Source organism: Anolis carolinensis, chromosome 1 (assembly GCF_035594765.1).
Source record: "Anolis carolinensis isolate JA03-04 chromosome 1, rAnoCar3.1.pri, whole genome shotgun sequence".
NCBI lineage: Eukaryota > Metazoa > Chordata > Lepidosauria > Squamata > Dactyloidae > Anolis > Anolis carolinensis.
Genome location: NC_085841.1, coordinates 152,209,435 through 152,232,282, shown reverse-complemented (window position 1 = coordinate 152,232,282; position 22,848 = coordinate 152,209,435). Strand labels below are relative to the sequence as shown.

Genomic DNA, 22,848 nt, shown 5'->3' with positions numbered 1-22,848 from the left:
AGAAGGGATGGAGCCTGCCGAATATCACTGGGGAGGGAGTTCCACAGCCGAGGAGCCACCACTGAGCAGGCCCTGTCCCTCGTTCCCACCAGCCGTGCCAGTGATGCAGGTGGGACTGAGAGAAGGGCCTCTCTAGACAATCTTAGTGTTCTTGATGGTTCATAGGAGCATGTTAAAACAGAGAGAAGACCACATGGGATGAAGTCATCAATTGTTACCAAGAAGTGTGCAAAAGCATCCATGCTGCAGTGATTTCCACATAACTGAAGATAATATTGGAAGGGGCCCATAATTTAATTGTACTCACTCCTTCAAGCATAATATTATTTTGGTTTGTGACACAGAAGAGCGGTAGAAATAGCAGGAAAAAATCCAATAAATAAAGAATCCTAGGGCTTGTAAACACTGGCCAGAACTGCCACATTGGAGTAAGACGTTGTTTCTGGGTGTGCAGATAATATCCAGGTACTTCTAGTTTCCAATTGCAGGGTAATACAATTTTATCCAGTGTTACTAGAAGTTGGGGACGCTCTGAAGTTATCCTAAAATTCCAGAGCGGCTCCACACTTTGGGATTGGTGTGGACACCTGGACCAGTTCTAATTCAAACAATTCCATTTTTCACAAGGGCCAGTGCTATCATTTCATAAATCATATTTTTAAACAATTTTATAGCAATTTGCTTCTCTAGAAATGTGGCATTCTAAAGCCAAACACAACCCAGATTTGCCACATTGCCTCTAGTATTTCCACAATTTTGTTTGATGTTCTGATGTTGTAATATGTGATTAAATGAAATTAGTATTGACATTAGTAATGACATTTGTAGAAAAACATGTTTATTGTGCTTTTTTAAATTCAGCGCCTCAAAATAAATTTTAGAACAGCAATTTTTTTTCAAAACTCTTTTAATCATAGGCCTGTTGTTTGTTTAGTCATTTACACATGCCATTACTGTCAGAATACAAATTGAAAGCAATTTGAATACTTGTACAGAAAATGCAGTTTTAGGTATTGTAGCTTTAATGTCAAGCTCTCTCTTTTGAAATCCTCCTTCATGCTCAGTTCAAAGATATCAAAAGGTATAATAGGAAAAGACCTGTCTACCTGAGGCTATGAAGAGCTTTTGATGGTTAGTTATTTCTAAAATTGAATAGTTGAGTGGTCTTGTTCAGTAGAAGGTATCTTCATATGACTCATTTCAGTTTTCGCCGGTTTCAGTTCTCCTTTATCTGAAGCAAAATTGATAATAAAACTCAAAGTACTTCTATTCTTATATGAGAAGGAACTCCCTTGTATTAGTCAAGAAAACGTATGCAGGATAAGTCCGGAGCGTATTCACTGGCACACAACAACCTAGTGAATAATTAGTTTTATTATGAGTCAGGGACTCCCAGCCCAGTCATGTTTATGGGTTTATTCAGAGGTAAGTGTTATAGAGTTCAGTTGCCCTTTGTCCTTAGGTAAGGAGTATGATAGGAATGCAGCTTCACTGGACATAAGGAAAATGAAATACAGGATTTTTAAAAACAAAAAAACAAGGTCTGACTTCTTTGGATTTTGCTGCTTGTTTGGAAATTATGCTGATATTTTCAGTTCCATTTTAAATAATGATGCAATTCTTAATTTCTAGAGTAATTGTCTAATGCAGAGTAAAATGGCAACTCTCTAGATGCGGGATCTCCATGTCTGTTTTTATTGTTGCTTTTATTGTTGTTTTTATTGTTTTTATTGTTATTTTAAAGCCAAATGTATTGTTTTAATCTATTTTTGTAAACCGCTCCGAGCCAAACTGGGAGTAGCGGTATATAAGTTTAATAAATAAATAAATAAAGAGAAACCAGTCACCAGCAGCCCTTGCAAACTAAGCTAATATTTCCTTTATTAACTCAATCCAACTTTTTTTTAATCGTGTCAGAAGTGACTTGAGAACATATTGCAAGTTGCTTCTAGCGTGAAAGAATTGACCATCTACAGAGACATTACCCATTGTTACCATCCTGCTGGGAGATTTCTCTCATGTCCTCGCAAGATCAATCCAACTGTAATGTGATCTTCATATTTTCCTACAGCAGTCATCTTTACCAAGCATTACTGCCTTTTCCAATATGTTATGTCAACTCATCTGTCCAAAAAATGATAGCTACAGTTTAGTCAACATTGATTTTCTTGAGCATGTAATACCTTGGAAGAAAAACACAGGACTCATCTACATGAGCTCACATACAAAAGGTACTCCAGATTAGCACTCTTGCCAGTGTTACTATATGCTCTCTCTTTCCCCTCCCTTCTCTTAGCCCTCTGGGCAGTGTCACTAGATGCAATGAGCAATAACCACCTGCAGTTTCATGCCTTGTGATCACCACTAATCTGGGGACAAGAGGGGGAAGGGACGTGCTTTCTCCGAACCTGGGGAAAGTGGGATAGTCATTTGAACAGCCACAGCCGTCCTGAATATGAGCCAGCCCAACTGTTCTCATTGCTGCAAAGTGTGGGAAAGTTTTAGAGCTTTGGGAAAGCAATGGAGCATCTTGTGACTTTTAAAAATATGGGACAAGACTACATTAAGCACCCTTGGTGGGCATTAGGGTGAATGGGACCATATGTCAGGTAAATGGTATGGAGTCCTGCCCAGTGAAAAACAAGTGAATCTCTTATCTGATTAAAAGCATAGACTGGTTTGTGGTCAAGAGGGCTTGGGAAATAATGAAGGACTTCTAAGCAGATGTGGATGAATTGCTACCCCGCATGCTCTGCTACCTAAGTAAAACAACTCACCCTGTCTAATGAGGCATGCACAAACATAAAGGAACAAATTCTTCACCTACTTCAGGCCAGGGCCATCCTATTGCTGAAGCAAATAAATGAAAATGAAGCCACACTTCAACATAGTATTGGCAAAATATTTTTATCAAATAATAATAGTGCTTATTATAATAAAACAATAACATTTCCCCATTATTATTATTTTAGATTTTTAACAAGCTTCCTGAAAGGATTGGGCTGACTACAATTCTTTTGTGGAGGTGCCATCTCTCAACTGAATACCAATTTGGGTCTTCATTGTACCCTCATTCATTAGCTTGGCCAGGGGTTAATTGTAGTTAAGGATATAGTTGTGTGCTAGCTAAATAAAACTGGATCCTTTCTTTTAGAAGTGTATCTTTAATCTCATATTCAGAAAACAGTCAGATATAAATTAAAATATGCAAACAAATAAAATCAGAAGTGTGGGACAGAGGGCAAGGCAAAAAGCTTAGACCTTTCTCTGCCTGCTATTTCCCCATATCATACCCCCATTGTTGTTGTTTTCATCCAGTGGTGGGGTTTCAGAATGGACAGTATATGCAATTATGTCTAGGTCCCTTTAATGGTAAAGGGGCATCACTTCTCCTTGATGTATTGCTTGGGCATTAAATTTTGCCAATTTTTGTAAGCCGCCCTGAGTCCCCTCGGATGAGAAGGGCAGGATATAAATGGTGTAAATAAATAAATAAATGGTGGAAAGTGGAGATTTCCAGGGATCTTGGATACTGGACGAGATCTGTTGGAATCAAATCTATTTATCTTGGACTAACCAGACTACTGCCCCAAAATAGGAAGATCCTTCTCCAGATCAGGAAATAGTTCATCTTGATTCAAACAAATTCTAAACAGTTGAAAACACAGCATATGCCAAACATGCAAGTTTGTGTTACCAGGCAAAACATGTAAGTCATAGCAATATGTTTCATAGATCGGGCTGTGGCACAGGCTGGAAAGCAAGCCAGATGCAACAAATCACTCTGACCAAGAAGTCATGAGTTCGAGGCCAGCCCGTGCCTGCGTCTTGTCCCCTTGAAGGTGAGAAGGGCGGAATATAAATGCTGTAAATAAATAAATAAATAGACCCTCCTTCTAAATGTGGACTTTGGTGAGAAGCCTTAGAAGTTCTACAGTTCTTGTCTAATGCGGTTATATCATCACACTGGCTATTATCTTACTATAATGACCATTTAATCTTCTAGAAGATAAGCACTGAAGAACATTCTACCAAAGCAATTCCAGGTAGATGCTCCTTGCTGAATAGTACAGTCTGCTTCCTCCCATTGAACTTTTTTTCAATAGAACAAGGAAAAGCTAACTGTTAGAAAATTTCCTCTTGTTGCTAAACAACATCTGCTCTACTGTTATCAGTAGCTAGACTCTAACTCAACTTTGTAGTGTGAAGATTTTCACATATTAAGGAGCCCCTACATCCATTCTTCAGCATCACTTGCAAATTATGCTAGCTAGGCAGAATACTGAATGTATAAATAAATGATATGATCAAATATATCTTTTTAAAAAAGAAGAAGAAGAAGAAAAATTATGTTTTACAATTAAAGAAAATGGAATGAGAAACTGTTCTTCTAGCCTGTTGATCTGTGAATCACTCTGGGAACCATTTAGGGTTGAAACATGAGATAAAATGTATTAAACAGACCAGCTGAAAATGCCATCTGAAATTGTTTGACTGGCAACTAAAAAGAGTGAGCAAGGAGGCTAAGTCTCATAACAGCACTATTCAACGGTTTGGGACCCTCCTACCTTAGTGATCGCCTCTCCCCCTACGAACCTGCACGATCTCTTCGTTTGTCCGTGGTGGCCCCCCGTCTCTGGAACTCACTCCCCAGGGAAATCAGGAAAGCCCCCACCCTGGTAGCATTCAGAAAGAGCTTGAAAACCTGGCTCTTTACTCAGGCCTTTAGTTAAAAATTGCTCATCCCATAGCAATCTGTATCTGTGACCATTCCTGTACCGGTTTGCACTTTTTACCTTTGTCAACTTGATAAAGACACAGGGTCTATTCCCATCCCAATTTGCACTTCCAAGAATTTGCAGCACTTTATCAGTCACCTCGTGTTTACAATATTTATATGATGCACCTTACCCAGTCTACTTTTACAACCTCTCCGTTTTAATCCATGTTTTTATTAGTTCTTGTCATTTGTTTTTATTGGCTAATGTTTAAATTTTTATAATTGTGCATGTTTTTTGTCTATTGTTGTGTTTTATATTGCTATTGTTTTTATTCGGGCTTGGGCCCATATAAGCCGCCCTGAGTCCCCTTTTGGGAGATAGAGGCAGGGTATAAAAATAAAGTTATTATTATTATTATTATTATTATTATTATTATTATTATTATTATTATTAAGTAACTGCAAACAACACACAAAGAGGGGTGGAGACTAGCACCCACCAACCCATCCCCAGATCTCCCCAGATCACGGGAAGTTGTAAGTCTGTAGCTGAGCACTTCCCTACATGTGGGGAAAATAAACATATTGTCACAGGCTTTCATGGCCAGAATCACTGGGGTGCTGTGTGGTTTCCATGCCGTATGGCTGTGTTATTGTTGAGCACTTGATGAACCAACCTGGACACAGAATACTATCTGAGAACACAGAAATTCTAGATGTAACAGAAAGCCTTATTTTATTGGGGACTTTTGTCTATGTTATTTAATGTTAGTTTAATGGTAAAGGTAGGCAGGAGCTAGCTACTTCTGATTGGCTGTGTGTCGCCATGGTAACGTAGCTAATGCTGGAGAAATGTAACTATTTGGAGGCTAGCAAGAGAGGGGTGGAGCTAGCTGGAAGAAAAAGGAGGGAATGTATTTAAAAGTGTTCAGTTATGGGCAGTTCTCTAGCCGGTGAGCTAGAAAGAAGATGTCTGTAGTTCAGTCAGTTGAGTGGTGTGAGGTTCTAGCGAGGGTAGCTAGAAGAAAGACTTCTGTGTGTTCAGTCCAGTTTCCAGCCTATGTGCTAGAGGGAAGATGATATGCATTTAAGTGTGTAGCTACAGATGCTGTTTGGAATTATAAAAGGACTAGCTTAGGTCCTGGTTCTCAGCTGGGTATTGCTGAGGGAAAAGTAAAAAACTGTTGAGACAAAGTTTCAGTCAAGTTATTGATGTTAAAGAGTGAAACTGAAGAAAGAAACCTTTGTAACAAATTACGTTTATTGTGCTAAAGAACTTTTAAATAATCATTTCTTTGTTTCTAAATAAAGCCAGTGTCTTTGAGTGGTGAACTGCTCTACATAGAGACAGCAAAGATTTGTCTCACATTCTTCCCCTCAGTGTCACATCATCTCATACCCGCGCATGTGTTTATTGCTGGCAGTGGCTGGGATCCTGAAATAAGGATCACCCCCTGTCATAGTGGTATTTGAGGGGTCCCAAATTTAATACTGGCAATTTGTTGGATAAAGAGATTTACCCTTGCCGGCTTGTGAGGAGCTTTGAGCTGTGTGTGTGTTTTGCATTTAATGGTTGCAGCGGTGGGATAACAAGGTTTCCTCCTGCCTGTTTGAGAAGCCTCTCTTGTGCCTTTTGAAGTCTGCTTCGCACTAGACTACTCTGACAACCACCATGTCAGACTACACAGAGAAGCCATTGAAATCCACAAGCACATGAACAATGTCAAAAAGAAAGGAGGAAACCATGAAAATGAACAAAATCTGGATACCAGTATTAAAAAACACCAGAATCAAGACAGTAAATAAGGAACACTACTCTGAAACAGGAGAACTCATAGCTACTCAATGCTATTCAAGCTTGCTAATTGCAACATTCAAATTTTCTTTAAAAAGACAAGGGTTCTTTCTCCCACACCTGATATTCCACAGATATGTGGAATATGGCTGGTCTTTAGCACAGCAGGTTAAACCACCAGCTGTAGTAAATTTTGTCAAATCCAAAGGTTGACAGTTCAAAGCCTGGGTCCGGGTGAGCTCCTGGCCTTTAGCCCAGCTTCTGCCAACCTAGCAGTTTGAAAGCAAAATGTGAGTAGATAAATAGGTACTGCTTAAAAGCAGGGTGGTATTTTAAGGCAACCATAAGGAAATGCCAGAAAAATGCTGGCGATTCAGCCAAAGAGGAAGTTACAAACAAAGCTCTTTGGCAGGTAGGTGAAACAATAGAACCCCCCACCCCTGGGCTGGAACTGAGCACAAGCCTCTGAGATGCCAAATATGGGAAAAGCCTATATATATCTTCTATGTACAATTGTCCATCTTGTCTATGTATAAACAGCACTCAGTGTTTGCCCTATATATATATATATATATATATATATATATATATATATATATATATTCTGTGATTCACCCTTAGTCCCCTTTGAGGTGAAAAGGGTGGAATATAAATACTGTGTGTGTGTGTGTGTTCCACTCGCCTCACTGCCAACAGAACCTCTGAAGATGCCAGCCACAGATGCAGGAGAAATGTTAGGAGACAATGCTGCTGGAACATGGGAATACAGACCGAAAAGCTCACAGCAACCCAGTGATTCCAACTATTAAAGCCTTCAACAACACTGTGCTTTTAGTTTATATAAATTAACACTATTTGTAAGTCATTCCAAGATCTTTTAATACAGAACACTGTATAAATATTTTAATAAAAGATATTCAAGAACTGCAAATTTGTAACACATAAACATTTTTAGGAGCTAGGAAAGGGAAAGGGAGCCAAAAACATCCCTGTACCCTTCTATGCTTTAGTTGAAATGTGGCTGTCCTTCAGCTTAATTTCTATGCCTAAAAGGAGGGGGAGAAAAGAAAGGCAAAAAATGCTCCAAAATAAAGTCTTAAAATTTAGTATTGGATACACCCAAAAGCACAACTATGTGAACTATGTAAATTTTTCTTGAGATACTGTTTTTATGTACACACGTGGGAAATATATGCTCGCCTTCTCCTTGCTATAAAGTTTGATTGTTCTATATATTTTTATATCTGTTTCAAAAATCTTTTTTTTCCTTCTCAATCTAAAATTGAAATTATCACCCTAGTATCACTATTATTTATATATGTTCAACATATTTATTGCATATCCCACTTTATGCCCTGTATGGTCAATGCTCTAAAGCAACTGAGACTATGAGGAAAATGTACTCCATTACTCATTACTCAATGTCAGTGCAATATGTTCCAAAAGATCAAAGGTGCAAAAACTTCTTTATTTAGCCACAAATGCCTCATAGTGAGGCTTTGAAAAGGACCATAATATCAGGGAGGGGTGGGTTGGGGATTTCCTTCCTAAACAACATTTATGTTTTTCTTTTTTTAAGGAGCAAGGGTTAGAGAAGAATTAAGCCTGTATTCTGGCATATCGATGTTCAATTCCCTACCTCTAACTGACCATTTCTCTATTTTTTGCTACATTTATATCCCACATTTTCTCCAGTGAGTTCAAGATAGCAAACAGGATTCTCCACTTTACTTCTCATAACAGCTTCATGGGGCGGGATGTATCTCTAAATACAATCAACCTCAAAAGCTTTATATAATGGCTGAATTTTTTATTGAGAAAAAAGGTAAGCATCTCCAAGGAACCAAGGCATTTTGAGTATATCATTATGGATTCAGTTTATCAAATTGTCACTCACTAAATTTGCTTCCGATTTTTTATTAGTTTAGTTGTTTATTGGTTGATTGGTTGGTTTGTTGGTGTAAGTGACATAAGTTCATTGCTTACATCTGATGCAAGACCAATATTATATCATCCAGTATTATAAAGTTAACACTGGTTCTCATCCTGACTTTTGCTGGGATTTTTTTTAGGATGAGGCTAATGCTGCAACCAGATTTGTGCTTTGAATTCTCTAATCTAGAATATGTGGCTCATTTTTTTCATACTGTTATAAAAAATACAGAACTAACAACCCAAACCATCATCTTAGTACCATATGGCACTCATAAGGCAGCATTGGTTAAGAGGGTCCAGCAGAGACTGCACTACCTGAGACTCTTAAGGAATCACAAACTGAATGAAAAACTCCCGGTGACGTTCTGCCGCCGTGCTATAGAAAGTGTCCTAACCTACTGCATCTGCGTGTGGTTTTGTATCCGCAGAGTGGCAGACAGGAAGGCACTCCAAAGGGTCACCACTTCTGCACAGCAAATTTATTGGTTGCCCTCTCTCCACTTTGGAAGAACTTTATAGGTCCTACAGCCTTAAGAAAGCTCAGAGCATCATTGGGAATTCATCTCATCCAGCATATTCTTTTTCTGGATTATTGCCATCTGGTTGACAGTGCAGGGTGACAAAGACAAGGACAAACAGACTGAAGGATAACTTTTATCCTAGAACTGTGACTATCTTGAACTCCGTAGTTTCACACTGATGTGGCATTGGGGGCTGTGTAGTGGTGGGGGTGTGTATGGAGGGATGGGTGTGTTGTTTTGTGGTATGTATGTGTAGACATGTATTTTTGTCTACAATAGCACTATGACAAATAAAGCTATTCTATTCAGATAAGGATGGCATCAGCCCACAATGTTATATGAACACAAGGGCCTGGGCTGTATACAGCGTACCACACCACAATCTTTTTTTCCCCCATTTTTTAAAAAACTATTTTCACAAATGTATTTGCGACTCTTTAGAATTAAATGCTGGAGCTGAATTCATTACATTATAAGATATTTTAAAATGCACAGGTTATTTGCTTCCATGCTTCCAGTCGTTTATACAGGATGACTATCCCTTATCTAGAAATCTGAGATGTTCCAAAATCCAAAATTGTCCAGTGGGGTGGATAAGACAATGACACATTTGCTTTATGATAGCTCATACATACAAAAATTGTTTCACATACAGAATTATGAAAAATATTTTATATAAAATCACTTTCAGGTAAATTGTGTTAGGTGTATAGGAAGAATACATGAATTTCATGTGTTGACTTGGATCTTCAAAATATCTCACTATGTATATGCAAATATTCTAAAATCTGAAAAAAGCAAAAATTGAAAACACCAAGTAGTTAGGGTAAACGTTGCTCTACTTGTAATTCTATTTTGCAGCACAGATAATAATTCAATCCCAATGTTTGTTCGAACATGTGAAACAGGAATGCACAAAGGGCAGGGCTCCAAATGCTGACTTCATTCCCTGTGTACTTTCCCACTAAATCATAAGGCCATTTGGTATAGATAATACTGTTACATAATATTTGTGTTGATATGAGGGTCCCCAGTCATTTCCCTTTTCACAGAATGGACCTCAACTTATTTATGGGTCATATCAAAATCCATAATTATGACCCAAAACCTGCCTTTGACTTGGACATGAGTTCCATCTAGACATGAGTACATATAGTATGTTGCTATGATCTGTTTTAACTCATCAACATGGAATTCCAGTATAAGGTTCTCACAGGTGGGAGGAGAAGGAGGAGGGACCATGATGGAGAATTAAAGCAAGGACCAAGGCTTCCAAGCAACCCAAATAAATTGACAACCCCAAAAGGATAACAAAGAGTAGACAGTATCTCTTGCACTTGTAAGGTATAGTAGCATTCCAGGATGTTACTGAACACTAATCTGAAATAATCTCAGGTTGTTCAAGATTAGTCAAGGTCAGGTTGTGTTAGATCAAAACTGCCTTCTCCTGTGATTTTTTGTAAAACAAGATGGAATTCAACTAGCAGGAGTCTAACAGCCTAGGATGTTAATACAAATCCCAGTTCAGAGGCTGTGTATCAGTGAGGATCCTGACACACTGCATGTGCTTGGACATGAAAGGATAAGATCTTTTCATACAGATAATATCATGATATTAAAAAGGCACCCTATGTTGTATGTTGAAAACTTTACCATCAAATCTACCTGTAAAAAAGTATGTATTTCTGAATAAGGAACCTCAGAGCAATGTTTTGATATTCATACCTTCCTCACATCCCAGCCTTCCGAACTAGCTCTCCTGTAGCTTTTGCAGTGAGGATCCCGGAGAACTATAACCTTTGGACCTTTTGCAATTTCCTCTGAACTTTCTAAACCGTTTGGCTCAGCTGCTTTCCCAGGGACTATTTAAAGGCAGGTCCAAGTAAAAATGCTCAGTCTCAGGCAAGAAGGTGGAGGAGGAGGAGAAGAGGGCAGAGCAGGCAAAGGGTCCCCTTGCTCAACATGGGCCCTCCGCAGCTCTGGCTGCTCCTGCTGCTGAGCAGTGGTGCTTGGACACGTAAGTTGGGCCTCATCTTTGTACATCTTGGGATGCAGGGAGGAGGTCTGTGAGAAGGGCTCCCCCACTCCCTTGCACAAGGAGAGGATTTTATGTACTACAGTGTTAAATCTAGATGTGTTATAAATGAAAGATCACTGGGCTATCAATGATTGATGGTGATGATGGTAGTAGTTGCCATGAGGACCTGTGTAAATCTACTCAACTCCTGTCTCAGACACACATACATCTATTGCATTGGTTCATGGCTAATCTATTTCATTGCATGGCATATCTTTTGTCTACCCAAAAGGTGACTTTAATGGGAAGACACAGGTTCAATGGCTGATGTGATCAGATGTGTCATGGTTTGGTCAGCTGCTGGCAGAACTCTTTCTCAGAAAATGTTAGATGATGTTTCTGTTGAAGATCTTTATATATTTTAAAGTCCTTTAAAAAACAACCCTAGATTGCTATTTGTGACTCTCTTTTTTTTTTGGAACAATTGGCCCATAACATTTTAAAACCTAAGACTCCACTTTAATGTTTTTCCTACAAAACTACATGGTAGTATGAAGCTACAGCCTGATACCATGGGAGTGATCCTGTGAACATTACAGCAAGAGTACAGTCATTTCCAGTTGGTGGAATTGAATCTAGAGTTAAACATATTGCAGTACTAGGTGGTCAGACTGGTACCAGTTACCAAAAGGCAAGTTCTACATGTCACTGACGTTAGTTCAGTTTAAGTTAGTGGATTCTGAAGACCACAATTCGTCATATGTGACAGATGAAATCCCCATGGGTTTTTCCAGTTAAGATTGACATATTATGAGAATTTATCCTACATGCTTAATGGAACTTGCCAAATATGCCCATGTATAATGTTGACCTCCTATATAGGTTGAGGGTGAGTTTTGGGGGCAAAATTATGGATTTTGATTTTACTCAAGGATATGCTGAAGGTCAATCCAGAGAAAAGGAAAAGCTGGCCTCTTTTGCCATTTCCCTACCCAGGTATTCCAAAGGACCAGAAACAACATTATGATAAAGACAATAAATGGGATCAATACTTTTTACAGAGTTTACTTGGGTGGATTATGTTCTTGGCTTTTGCCACTGTTTTCAGAGAAGGGAATTGTTCCCTTCTTGATAACAGGTTGAGATACATTACCCTTGGATAGGTCGATCCAGATTTTTTGAGTTGATTCTTTTATTAAAATCTCTAGATTTAAACATAAATATATACAGTACACCTGCTCATAAATATATAGAATTATATTGTTGGCAGGCTTAGTATCAAGATACAAGTAAGAAGAACTTCAAAACCTTTCTGTGTAAACGGCTTTTAACTAATGTTAACAGGAGTCTGGAGTTGCATTTTAATCATTTTTACTATTTCTGTTATTTTAGTTCCTTGGGAATTTTACTGGTTTATTATTTAATGATAATTTTATGTCTGTTAGGATGGTGAGGGATTTCATTTGATGGACTTTAATTTGATTGTTATTTTTTATATTTGTGTGTAATTGCTGCTGTAAACCGCTTTGGGTCTTCTGAGAAAGGCAGTATAGAAATGTCCCAAATAAATAAACAAAAATAAATAAGTATATTTCCGTTGAGTCCTATTTTATGAACAAAATAAACTTTGGCTAATTTGGCTTTGCCTTTGGCTTCAATAATTTTTTGTGTGCGTAATAGTGACGTACTGTATAACAGACTACAGTAGAGTCTCACTTATCCAACACTCGCTTATCCAACGTTCTGGATTATCCAATGCATTTTTGTAGTCAATGTTTTCAATCCATCATGATATTTTGGTGCTAAATTCGTAAATATAGTAATCACAACATAGCATTACTGTGTATTGAACTACTTTTTCTGTCAAATTTGTTGAATAACATGATGTTTTGGTGCTGAATTTGTAAAATCATAACCTAATTTGATGTTTAATAGGTTTTTCCTTAATCCCTCCTTATTATCCAACATATTCGCTTATCCAACATTCTGCCAGCCCGTTTATGTTGGATAAGTGAGACTCTACTGTACTTCCAATGAACAGCTCCTTGCACTAACCAAATACAAATCAAATGGCATTGTGCAGTTCCTATATATGTAGCTTCATCTGTTGTCTATATATTGCTGAAAAATAGATTATTTTAACTATTTAGTCAGATAAGTACATGATGAATCACACACAACTACTTTTTTAAGCAACATTTCCTTAGACAAATATTTTAGCAACTCTGTTATCCTTTATAACCAGGAATTCTGTAGCTAGACTGAAGGAGAAGATTGGTTTTGAAGGAGTACAAATATCAGCTGAAATGCTCCATAATAAATTCATTTACCAGTCATGCATGAAGTTTCTCTTCCTGATTGTCTCTGCTTCTCTGAATCAAACATTATAATTCACAAACACAAGAAACTCTCCAGTTGTTAGCAAAAGACAAGAAATAGAGTCAAAAGCAGCTTTATCTCAATACATGTATTATGTAAATGAACATCCTCGCTCAAATGGATCATTGCAATAGGATTTTACAATTTTAGAAAGTGTGTGTTTACAAAAAAAATCAGTTATTTGTGTTTGCACAGCAGAGAAAATGGAACTGTAGCTGTTTGGGGAGAATTTTGTTGCTAGCATGGACATATCAACAAATAGATAAACATATCTATTTATTGGATGTTTGATTTTGTACAATATATCCCCTGGGCGAGGGAGATGATAGATAGATAGATAGATAGATAGATAGATAGATAGATAGATAGATAGATAGACAGACAGACAGATAATCCCAGTTTAGCCCTGTTCATGAAGGCATCTATTCTTTATGATAAATTTAACTATCAATTTCGAAACATAGGAGGTAAAAGTATCCATACAGTCCAGAAGCATTCTCTCCTGGAACATGGCCATACAGACTGCACAGCAACCCAGTAATTCTGGCCATGAAAGCTTTCCACAACACATTGTTCATACATTGTTGTGGTACGCTCTCAAATCTGTCCTAAATCCAAAACATAATAGCCCCATATCACCTACATTATGGTTATGTTGTTTCTAGATGTGCTCCCTCCTTTATTCTTTCTACACACTGCTTGTTTACAGGCATGCTAGAAAATGTGACACTAATTCCATTTTAATTTTATTTTACAGAAGATGATGGCTCTGAAAATACAAATCCATTTTGTTCAAGTAAGTCCTTCCATCAATTTTTGTCTTCCATTTTGTTGGTGAATTCTTAGTGCCAGATTTCAATGTGTCCTTACACATCAGTGTATAATTGGTCCACTGTGGAAACACACTCATTGCATTTTGCCTGTGATTGAATCTGGCGGGATTGTGTGAAACTGCAAGATTTGCTGAAATTTGATATGTGGTAGTGATTTTGTTCTAGCATTCTCTTTAGTGTTCTGGTATTTTGATTCATTTTGTCTTCTGCTGCTTCTTAAAACTTTACTTTTCCAAAGGCAATGTCTGTAAGGGGTGAGAATTCAGGGGAGGAAATCTATTGCTATATCTCACCAAAAAGATATAACTGAGCAATTTGCTTATTTGCTTTTTTAGCTTTGCTTGCCAATAATAGTCTATCTACATATGCTTTAGAAAATGGATCAGGCCAGACTTGAGGTACATCTACCTCTTTGTCTTGGCTCAAAATGCTATTGAATAATGTGAGATATAGTTTTACAAAGTCTTTGGCCTTCACTGCAAAATAATGTTAGTACCAGATTAAACTACAAATCCCATAATTTTATAGTTTTGAGCCATAGCTGTTAAAGTAGTATCAAACTACATTAATTCTGTAATGTAGATGAACCCAGACTCATGCTGCTAGAAGATCCACCAGAATCAGTACAATAAGTTAGTTGTGCTTAATTCATATCTCATTGATTTAAATGGTTCTCCTGTAAAGAAGGGACAGAAATCTTTGCTCATCTCATTTTTTCATACACAAAATAGTTTCAAATGTTTCCTGCCTACTGTATGGCATTTTCAGGGATTGATCATATTACAGGATTCATTTGTGAAAATGTCATTTGTTTAAAACAGTTGTATGAAGGGGAAATGCAGTCTTCTCCATCAAAATATTGATTTGAAACACCCCTAGCCTGTAGCCAGGATTTTGATTTGGGGGGGGGGGGGGCTGAGTCTGAGCGAGAGAGGATCTACCCTAGCAAACCTTTTGTATCGTTATGGGATATATTATTGGAGCCCCCGGTGACTTGAAGGCTTGTGACTTGAAGGTTGGGTTGCTGACCTGAAGGCTGCCAGGTTCAAATCCAACCCAGGGAGAGCGTGGATGAGCTCCCTCTATCAGCTCCAGCTCCATGTGGGGACATGAGAGAAGCCTCCCACAAGGATGGTAAAAACATCAAAAAAAATCTGGGCGTCCCCTGGGCAACATCCTTGCAGATGGCCAATTCTCTCACTCCAGAAGCAACTTGCAGTTACTCAAGTCTCTCCTGACATAAAAAAATGGGATATATTGAGTATGGTGCTCAGATCATGATATGAATAAACATAACGGTTTAAATAATAAATGTAAGGCCTTTTCGTGGACCACCCTGAGAATTTCGGGGGGAGGGGGCTGAAGCCCCTCAAGCCCCCCCCCCCCCGCCTCTATGTGGGACGGCCTTTGAAGACTGTCCGGAAGCTCCAAGTAATCCAACAAGCGGCAGCCGGATTCCTTACTGGAGCAGTGTACAGGGAGCCCACAACCCCCCTGTTACGTCAGCTCCACTGGCTGCCAGTTTGCTATCGGGCTCAATTCAAAGTGCTGGTTTTGTCCTAGGTAAAGCCCTAAATGGTTCTGGTCCAACTTACATGTCCAATGTATCTCCCAGTTACAGCCTTAAGATCAGCTGGGGAAGGCCCTGCCCAAGCACAACTGGGGGGGACGAGAGACAGGGCCTTCTCAGTGGGGGCCCCTTGGCTGTGGAACTTCCTCCCCAATGAGGCCTCTTCCCTCTTGGTCTTCAGGAAAAAGTTTAAGACCTGGTTTTGCACACAGGTCTTTGGGGAGAGGTGTAATATTCCGACTTGAATGTAGCAACTTGAATAATGACAATGGAACTCATTAATATGTTTTTAATCTATTTTATTGCATTTATACGTTTTAATTGTTTTATAATTTGATATGTTATATTTATTATTCATTTGTATGATGCGGCATTGAATTTTTCCATAATGTGTAAGTTGCTCTGAGTCCCCTTCGGGGTTGAGAAAGACAGGGTATACAAATAGTAAATAGATAAATAAATGAATGAATAATAAAATAATTGACGGCTGTTTTTGAAATGGGCTGCTTCATGCGTTCATTGAGGATTTGAACAATAGAAAGTAACTTTATGCCTCCACTCAAAGCATAACTGATCTTGGATCCATCCCAGTCTATGAAACTCGGTGTGTTGTCGATACACTTGGGAGAATGCTATCAACCCCAGTTCATCTGAAAACACAGTCAAATGCTTATTGTTCTTATTATTATCTTATTTTTATTTGATTTATATCCTGCCTGTCTCTTGAAATGAAACTCAAAGTGTTCTATCATACAAGTTAAAACAGATGGCCAAAACATTGTGATACAAAAGTTTTAAAAGCGTTAAGTCACAAATTCGATTAAAGCATTTTTAATACATTAATTTAATCATCAGCATTCACTCCTATGTGTACAAAAAGCAGGAATCTTTTTTTCATCTCCTCCTTTCTTCCCTTCTTCAAGCATGTGAATCCAAACATGTTTTCACATTCACAGTCATTCTTCCTTTTGACACACACATATACATAATATTTAAAGCATCACAGGACTCATTGCCCATCTTGCTGCAACAGTCTAGAATGGTTTGGATCATCTTTGGAAATCATTAATACCTGTAATACAAATCATTAATTTGTATTGAAAATAAAATACTGATCGGATAACCTATTAACAAGGGAGAGAATAGGATCAGGAAATGTTTTTGAGCAACCTTTGTATAAAAGTTTGTTTGTTCCTGAGTGATCAGCTGGATACATAATGTTCATCTTGAGGGTCAAAGTATCTAGTGAGTTGGTGTTTTCCTATGTTCCCTGATAAGCAACATTTCCGGGCACAGAGCTTTAGCACCATCTACAGACAAACATAATTATCTCACATTTTAAGCTCAGCTCAAAGTGCTTTGCATTCTGCAAGTGTTAATTCCAAATTTCACCAGAGGAATACATTCGATAGACAATAGGTGTGTAAAAAACAATGGACTGATAAACAGAAAAAAGTTACATTGCCATTTTATTGGCATAAACTATATCTGATAAGAGTCACACAAGTTTTTCCATCCCAAGTCTTTTGGTCCCATGGACCTCTCTGGATTTGGTATGTTTAAGCACCAATTTGGTAGCTGGAATACTAATGTTAATGAATTGGTTGCATACATGTAGGTATACATATGTGCCAAGAAGCTTATAGATCAGCTATCTCCAAGCTAGTGCACCCCAGATATATTGTACTACAACCCCAATGGGCACATTAAATGGATGTGAAAAGCATTGTAGTCTAACACATCTGGAAGGCACTTGGTTGGGGAAAGCTGTTGCAGATGGAGGCCTTGAATCTTATTTGGCTGTTCAAATGCTGTAAGAAAGAATCTGCGCCAAAGAATACCAAATTGAAACCATCAACTTGAATCCAATATGTGGAAAAACTTATTTTCTGGAGGAAGGTTTTCCAGAAATTGTAAGTGCTAACCTCTTTTCAACAATGTGTTAATGCAAATGTGGAATCTCCAGGTCCTGCTGCTCTTCAATACCCTGTTCTTCACCCTCCCAGTATTTACCTTATCTTCCTCTTGTCTCATCCAGAAGACAACATAATGCTCAGAGATATTGATACATTTATTATATTAATAACTAAAAACAAATTTGGGGAACCTTTGACTCTCCAGATAATTTGGAAAAGTCTTACAATCATTTGCCATGGACTGCAGAGGGTGAGGACTCTAAATCCAAATGCCTGGATAGGGTTGCAAGGTTAGAATAGGCATGACAAAATCCCTGAAGTCCAGTGGAAAAATAATTAATAAACCCAAAAGAGATTTCTTGACTTTTCTAATTTTCATATTGAAATAGTAATATTTAGCATTTGGTTTAATCAGATATTCTCCAGTTACTTACTGGAAATAACAGCTCATATTGAAAGTTCTGAAAAGTGCATAATGGGAGTTTGAGATACTTGTGTTGTGAGTGGATCCAGAAGTGACCAAGTGTTTTCATGCTAATGAGGTAGTGAATCCAAACTTTAAAGGAGCTGTCCCGTGTGACAAATCTGATCACTAAAATAAGAAATGTATTTTTGATAACTCCTTCTCAGATTGGACTAAAACCTGAAATAAATTGCTCACCCATTGACATAAAACCACCAGCTGCCACTAATGGGACCAAAGCTCAACTCTTCACTAAGATCCAATGCGCAGCTTACAAAAGCTGAGTTTGGCCAATGGTCATGTACAAAACATGTACAAAGTGCAAAGAAAAAACATAGTTTTACATATATTTGGGTAGGATTGCACCTAAGAGCTCCAACTATGACTACAATTCGTTGGTGTACTCCAACACGTATTCATTATATATTTCCCATTTAAATGTCATTTACCCAGCATAAGAATGAAAAATGGTCACTCCATAAAATGTATTCTTAATATATATCCTATGTCCTCTTCAAGGAACTTCCTTCATTTCTCCTTCCATTTTAGGAGGTAGACTAGGCAGAAATATTCACTGGTCCAAGATTATCCAACAATTTTTATGGTTAGGTGGGATTACATTCCAACATACCAGCCTCTAAATTCAGGAATGTGAAAATAGGCAGAAGTTGTTGGAGAACACCTCCCAGTATCTTGCACCATTGGCTATGCAGACTAAGGTTGGTGGGGATTGACATTTAACATCTGGATGGCTACAAATTCCTTATCCCTTGCTGGTGTCTTTGAGCATCATCCACAAGTCCATCTATATGTTGTGTGATCAAAGAAAAGAAGGACCTTAGCCCTCCTCCCTCCCAGAAAAAAAAGCAGTAAAAAAAATCTCAATCAAATGCAATGTTGCTAAAGAGGAAACAATCAGGAAAGAATAATTTCTATTATTTTCTTGTTCAAGTTTCTGACTGCCTAAGTGTGAAGAATACTATCAGCTATATGTTTACATGTAGTGATGTATAAAGTCCAGATGGTAAAAAAGATTGTGTACACAATCTGATGGACAAAGTCTATCTGAATTCTCCTGCCCCAAGATCTACTTGAGAGCATCCCCCTGCATCTCACTTGTGGGGCCAATGCATTGTGATGATGTGTGAGAAATCTCTGTTGTAACATCTCAATCATCAAATGTCTTCACTCTGGAGACCCAAAAGGTGCTGATCTTGGTGTTATTCAAATACCAAATTAAAACATGGTTTTTCTTCAAAGTCTTTAAAGTCTTACTTAAAAATAACTGTATTGTAAAAAAAAAGATTGCAGTATTTAAAACTCAAAGGTTGTGTTTTAAAAAATTAATAGCGCTACATATACAAAGATATATTCTTTTTTATATCTTGTAGGAGACACAACCAGGTTTAAGCATCTCAGAAAATATGTCTATAATTATGAAGCAGAAACTACAAGTGGAGTGACAGGAACCGCAGATACACGCAGTGGCTCCAAAATCACCTGCAAGGTAAGAAAGGAGAAAGAACCCAGTCGTTTGGATATCAAATCATCATCCCCCCCCCCCAAAAGGCACATGGTCAATTCCTTACTATAGAGCAATAATGTATTTGTATCTGTTCTAAAGCTTTATCATGGTCGTAAAAAACAGGCAAACACTCTTCAAATAAGTAAGAGGCTGATTCCTTTGCCTATCTGGGGAAAAGGCTCTATATATTTTATATAAAAAGGAGAAACAGAGAGAGTTGCTTTTGAGGATAGCTTACTGAAGTAGAAAACGCACTCTGGGATTTTATATACACTTGGAAGAACTACAGAAGAAGTTAATGTTAGTTTGGGAATATAAGTCAGCATCTTGGATATTTTTTTGAAGTTCAGGCTGAAGCTTTGAGTAGATTCACCATCCCACAGATATGGAAGCCATCAGCCACCATTAGCTGACTTATATTTAGCAGTTTGGAGGAGCAGTGGTATTTTCTGGTCTTTACTTTGGCGACCTTTGAAGAGTAAATGCTCAAGGGGAAAGGCTGTTATATAATATCAGCTATGTTTTTAACTGATCCTAATTGTATTGATAAATTAATTACATATTTTGTATTTGTATGACATGACTGTTTGGTTGTCTTTATTTTTGTAAGCTGACTTGAGTCCCAGTCTGGGGAAAGGATGAGATATAAATAAATATAACAACAAAGTTACTGAGAACAGTATGTCTTAAGCAATTGATAGTATGTCTCCCTGACTCAGCTTCAAATTTCATTTATTGCAAGAAATCCAAAGATTGGAACACTGATGTGCTAATCAGTATTTGTTTGTTTCAGGTTGAGCTGGAAGTCCCTCAACTATGTCATTTCAACCTAAGGACAAGCCAGTGTAGCCTCCGCGAGGTGGCTGGTATTAATCCTGAGGGAGAAGCTCTGTTGAAGAAATCAAAGAGCTCAGATGACTTTGCCATGGCCATGTCCAAGTAAGAAAAACTAAATCAAATCTAATTTTCCATGAGATCTTTGTTGTGAATTCTTTAGTGTTCTTAAGGATCCCTTGTCCAAGCCATGGTGTTTTGTTGCTAGTTTTAATAGATAGTTATAATAGGATACAGCCAAGGATGTAGCTACAGAGAGACAAAACAAGAGCACTGTCTGCAACATCTCTAGTATTGCAGAAAAGGAAAAACTGAAAATGCTTTATATCTAGAACTTTTAGAGATTTGCCAGGGTGCCTGATGAAGGAAGCTATGCACACAAAATCATTTGTATGCTTGAAAGATTTGTGTGATTAGAAGTTCATTAGAAAATGCACATAAACATATCTTGGGTCAATAGAAAACAAAAATGCACAAAATGTGTATGATAGTAAATATTAGTAAAATGCATGACCACTTCTACCAGAATACATAATGGTACTATTCTGAAATTGGAAAGTCATACTTTTGAAATCTTTATTATACTGAAAAAAGTCATAAACATTTTTGAGTCAGACACAATTATTCATTTGTTTGAAACTTTATACAGTCATACCTCCACATTTACTGAGGTTAGAGGTTCAGGACCCCCCATAAAAGTGAAAAAGTAATGAATAAAATAATATTATTTCAGTGTTTTTCCCCCTGATAGAATACTTCTCTAGGAGCCTCTATGTTCTCCAGTGTGACTCTATCATCAGCTTCCACTGGAATTGCATTATTTTCTCTTTCAGAATTGCTAGTTCCTCCAGCATGATTTCCATAGACATTGACCAAGGATTCAGGCTAGAGGACTTAGAGGTTCCCAAAGAGAAGATAGTAATTAAAATGGCAAATAATCAAATCTACAAAGGCAAAACTTGTAAATATGGAGGGCAAACAATATATATATTTGAATTATTTTTCTCCTTGGTTCTCAACACAGAGTGAAAATCTACCACATTTTTTACAGTAATGATGGGAAATCAAATACAATTTTGGAAAGGAAAACTAATTTGCTTAGGACTCAAAATAGCATTTCACTGACTTCCATGAAAGTGGGAGATCGTGGAGAGCTATATTCCATAGCTATGAAATCTAAGATGCCTCCCCTTTCTTTCTGTAAACCCCATCTTTCTTTTTGGGGACAGGTATGAGCTAAAATTCAAAATTAAGGATCAGAACAAAGTCCAGCTGTATGCTGAGGATGATGAGCCTATGCACATACTCAACATCAAGAGAGGCATCATCTCTGCTCTTATAGTGCCAATAGAGACAGAATCTGAAGCCCAGACATTAACTATGGTAAGCAGTGTTTTCATCAGTTTTCCCCTTTCATTGACATACTGAAGGGAACTTGAATAATCCAGTTAAAGTACTTGATCCGAACAAGGAAGCTAAAGTGTGGATGATCAGGGAATCCTTTTTAGATACATATCCATTGTTTATAAGGACACAAACAGAAATGTATGTTTTCTTCCTTCTAGGATACTGTCTATGGAAAATGTGAGAGTGAAATCAAAAACAGGAAGAATGGTGCAGCCACTGCAGGAGAAATTGAGATCAAAAGAGATCTGAAATCCTGTGACAATTTTATACCCATCAGAGATTTTGTGAGCCCAATCGCCCTCATTAAAGGTTTGGTAAGTAGATAGGATCAGAATGTGGGACTTGTAACATTGATGCCCTCCTACACTTTTCAGTAATCACTAAAGGCAAAGCTTGATGGCTAACTTTTCAATATAGTGATAAGATTTCATTTTGCAATGGTAAAACAATAATATTAAAATGATAATGCAAAGGGATCATTGAAAAGAATACCCCAAATTTGTAAATATGTTCATATTTTGAATGAAACAACATTGATATTTTAGGGGGGACAATGATGTTGGTGATAACAAAACAGGTGGATTCATCCATTCCACCACCATGCTTGTGACGGTGGAAGGAGCAAGAGAAGGGGCTCCCGGCAGTTCTTAAGAATCACGCAAGTTCATAAAGAGAGATATGTTCATGAAGATAAGCAGGACCCGAACCATTTAAGGCTTTATGGATGTTTGTGATGTTGAATTAGGGTTGCCAACTCTTTCCCCCAAGAAGTGTCCAATCGTTTGGCTAGGAAGTACTCCAAAGTCTTTGTGATGCAGTTCCTACTGAGTATGAACAGTTCAAATAGGAGACAAAATAATTTCAGCTCACTCTTGAAGAATTTGCCAGAAATGTGCATTTCTTTCTGTGCTTTAGATACAAAGTGCTTTAAGC

At 37.8% G+C, this 22,848-nt stretch overlaps 1 protein-coding gene across 1 annotated transcript in view; it reads left to right on the top strand.

Moving 5' to 3' along the window:
- The first annotated feature begins 10,865 nt into the window (after positions 1-10,865).
- Positions 10,866-22,848, top strand: part of apob (apolipoprotein B) — a 57,526-nt gene continuing 45,543 nt past the window's right edge. Inside the window, exons 1-6 of the mRNA XM_008118280.3 lie at positions 10,866-10,988; positions 14,125-14,163; positions 19,541-19,656; positions 20,468-20,613; positions 21,738-21,891; positions 22,074-22,229. Of these exons, the coding sequence (XP_008116487.2) occupies positions 10,934-10,988; positions 14,125-14,163; positions 19,541-19,656; positions 20,468-20,613; positions 21,738-21,891; positions 22,074-22,229 (666 nt within the window). The 5' untranslated portion in view covers positions 10,866-10,933. The remainder of the gene's footprint in view (positions 10,989-14,124; positions 14,164-19,540; positions 19,657-20,467; positions 20,614-21,737; positions 21,892-22,073; positions 22,230-22,848) is intronic.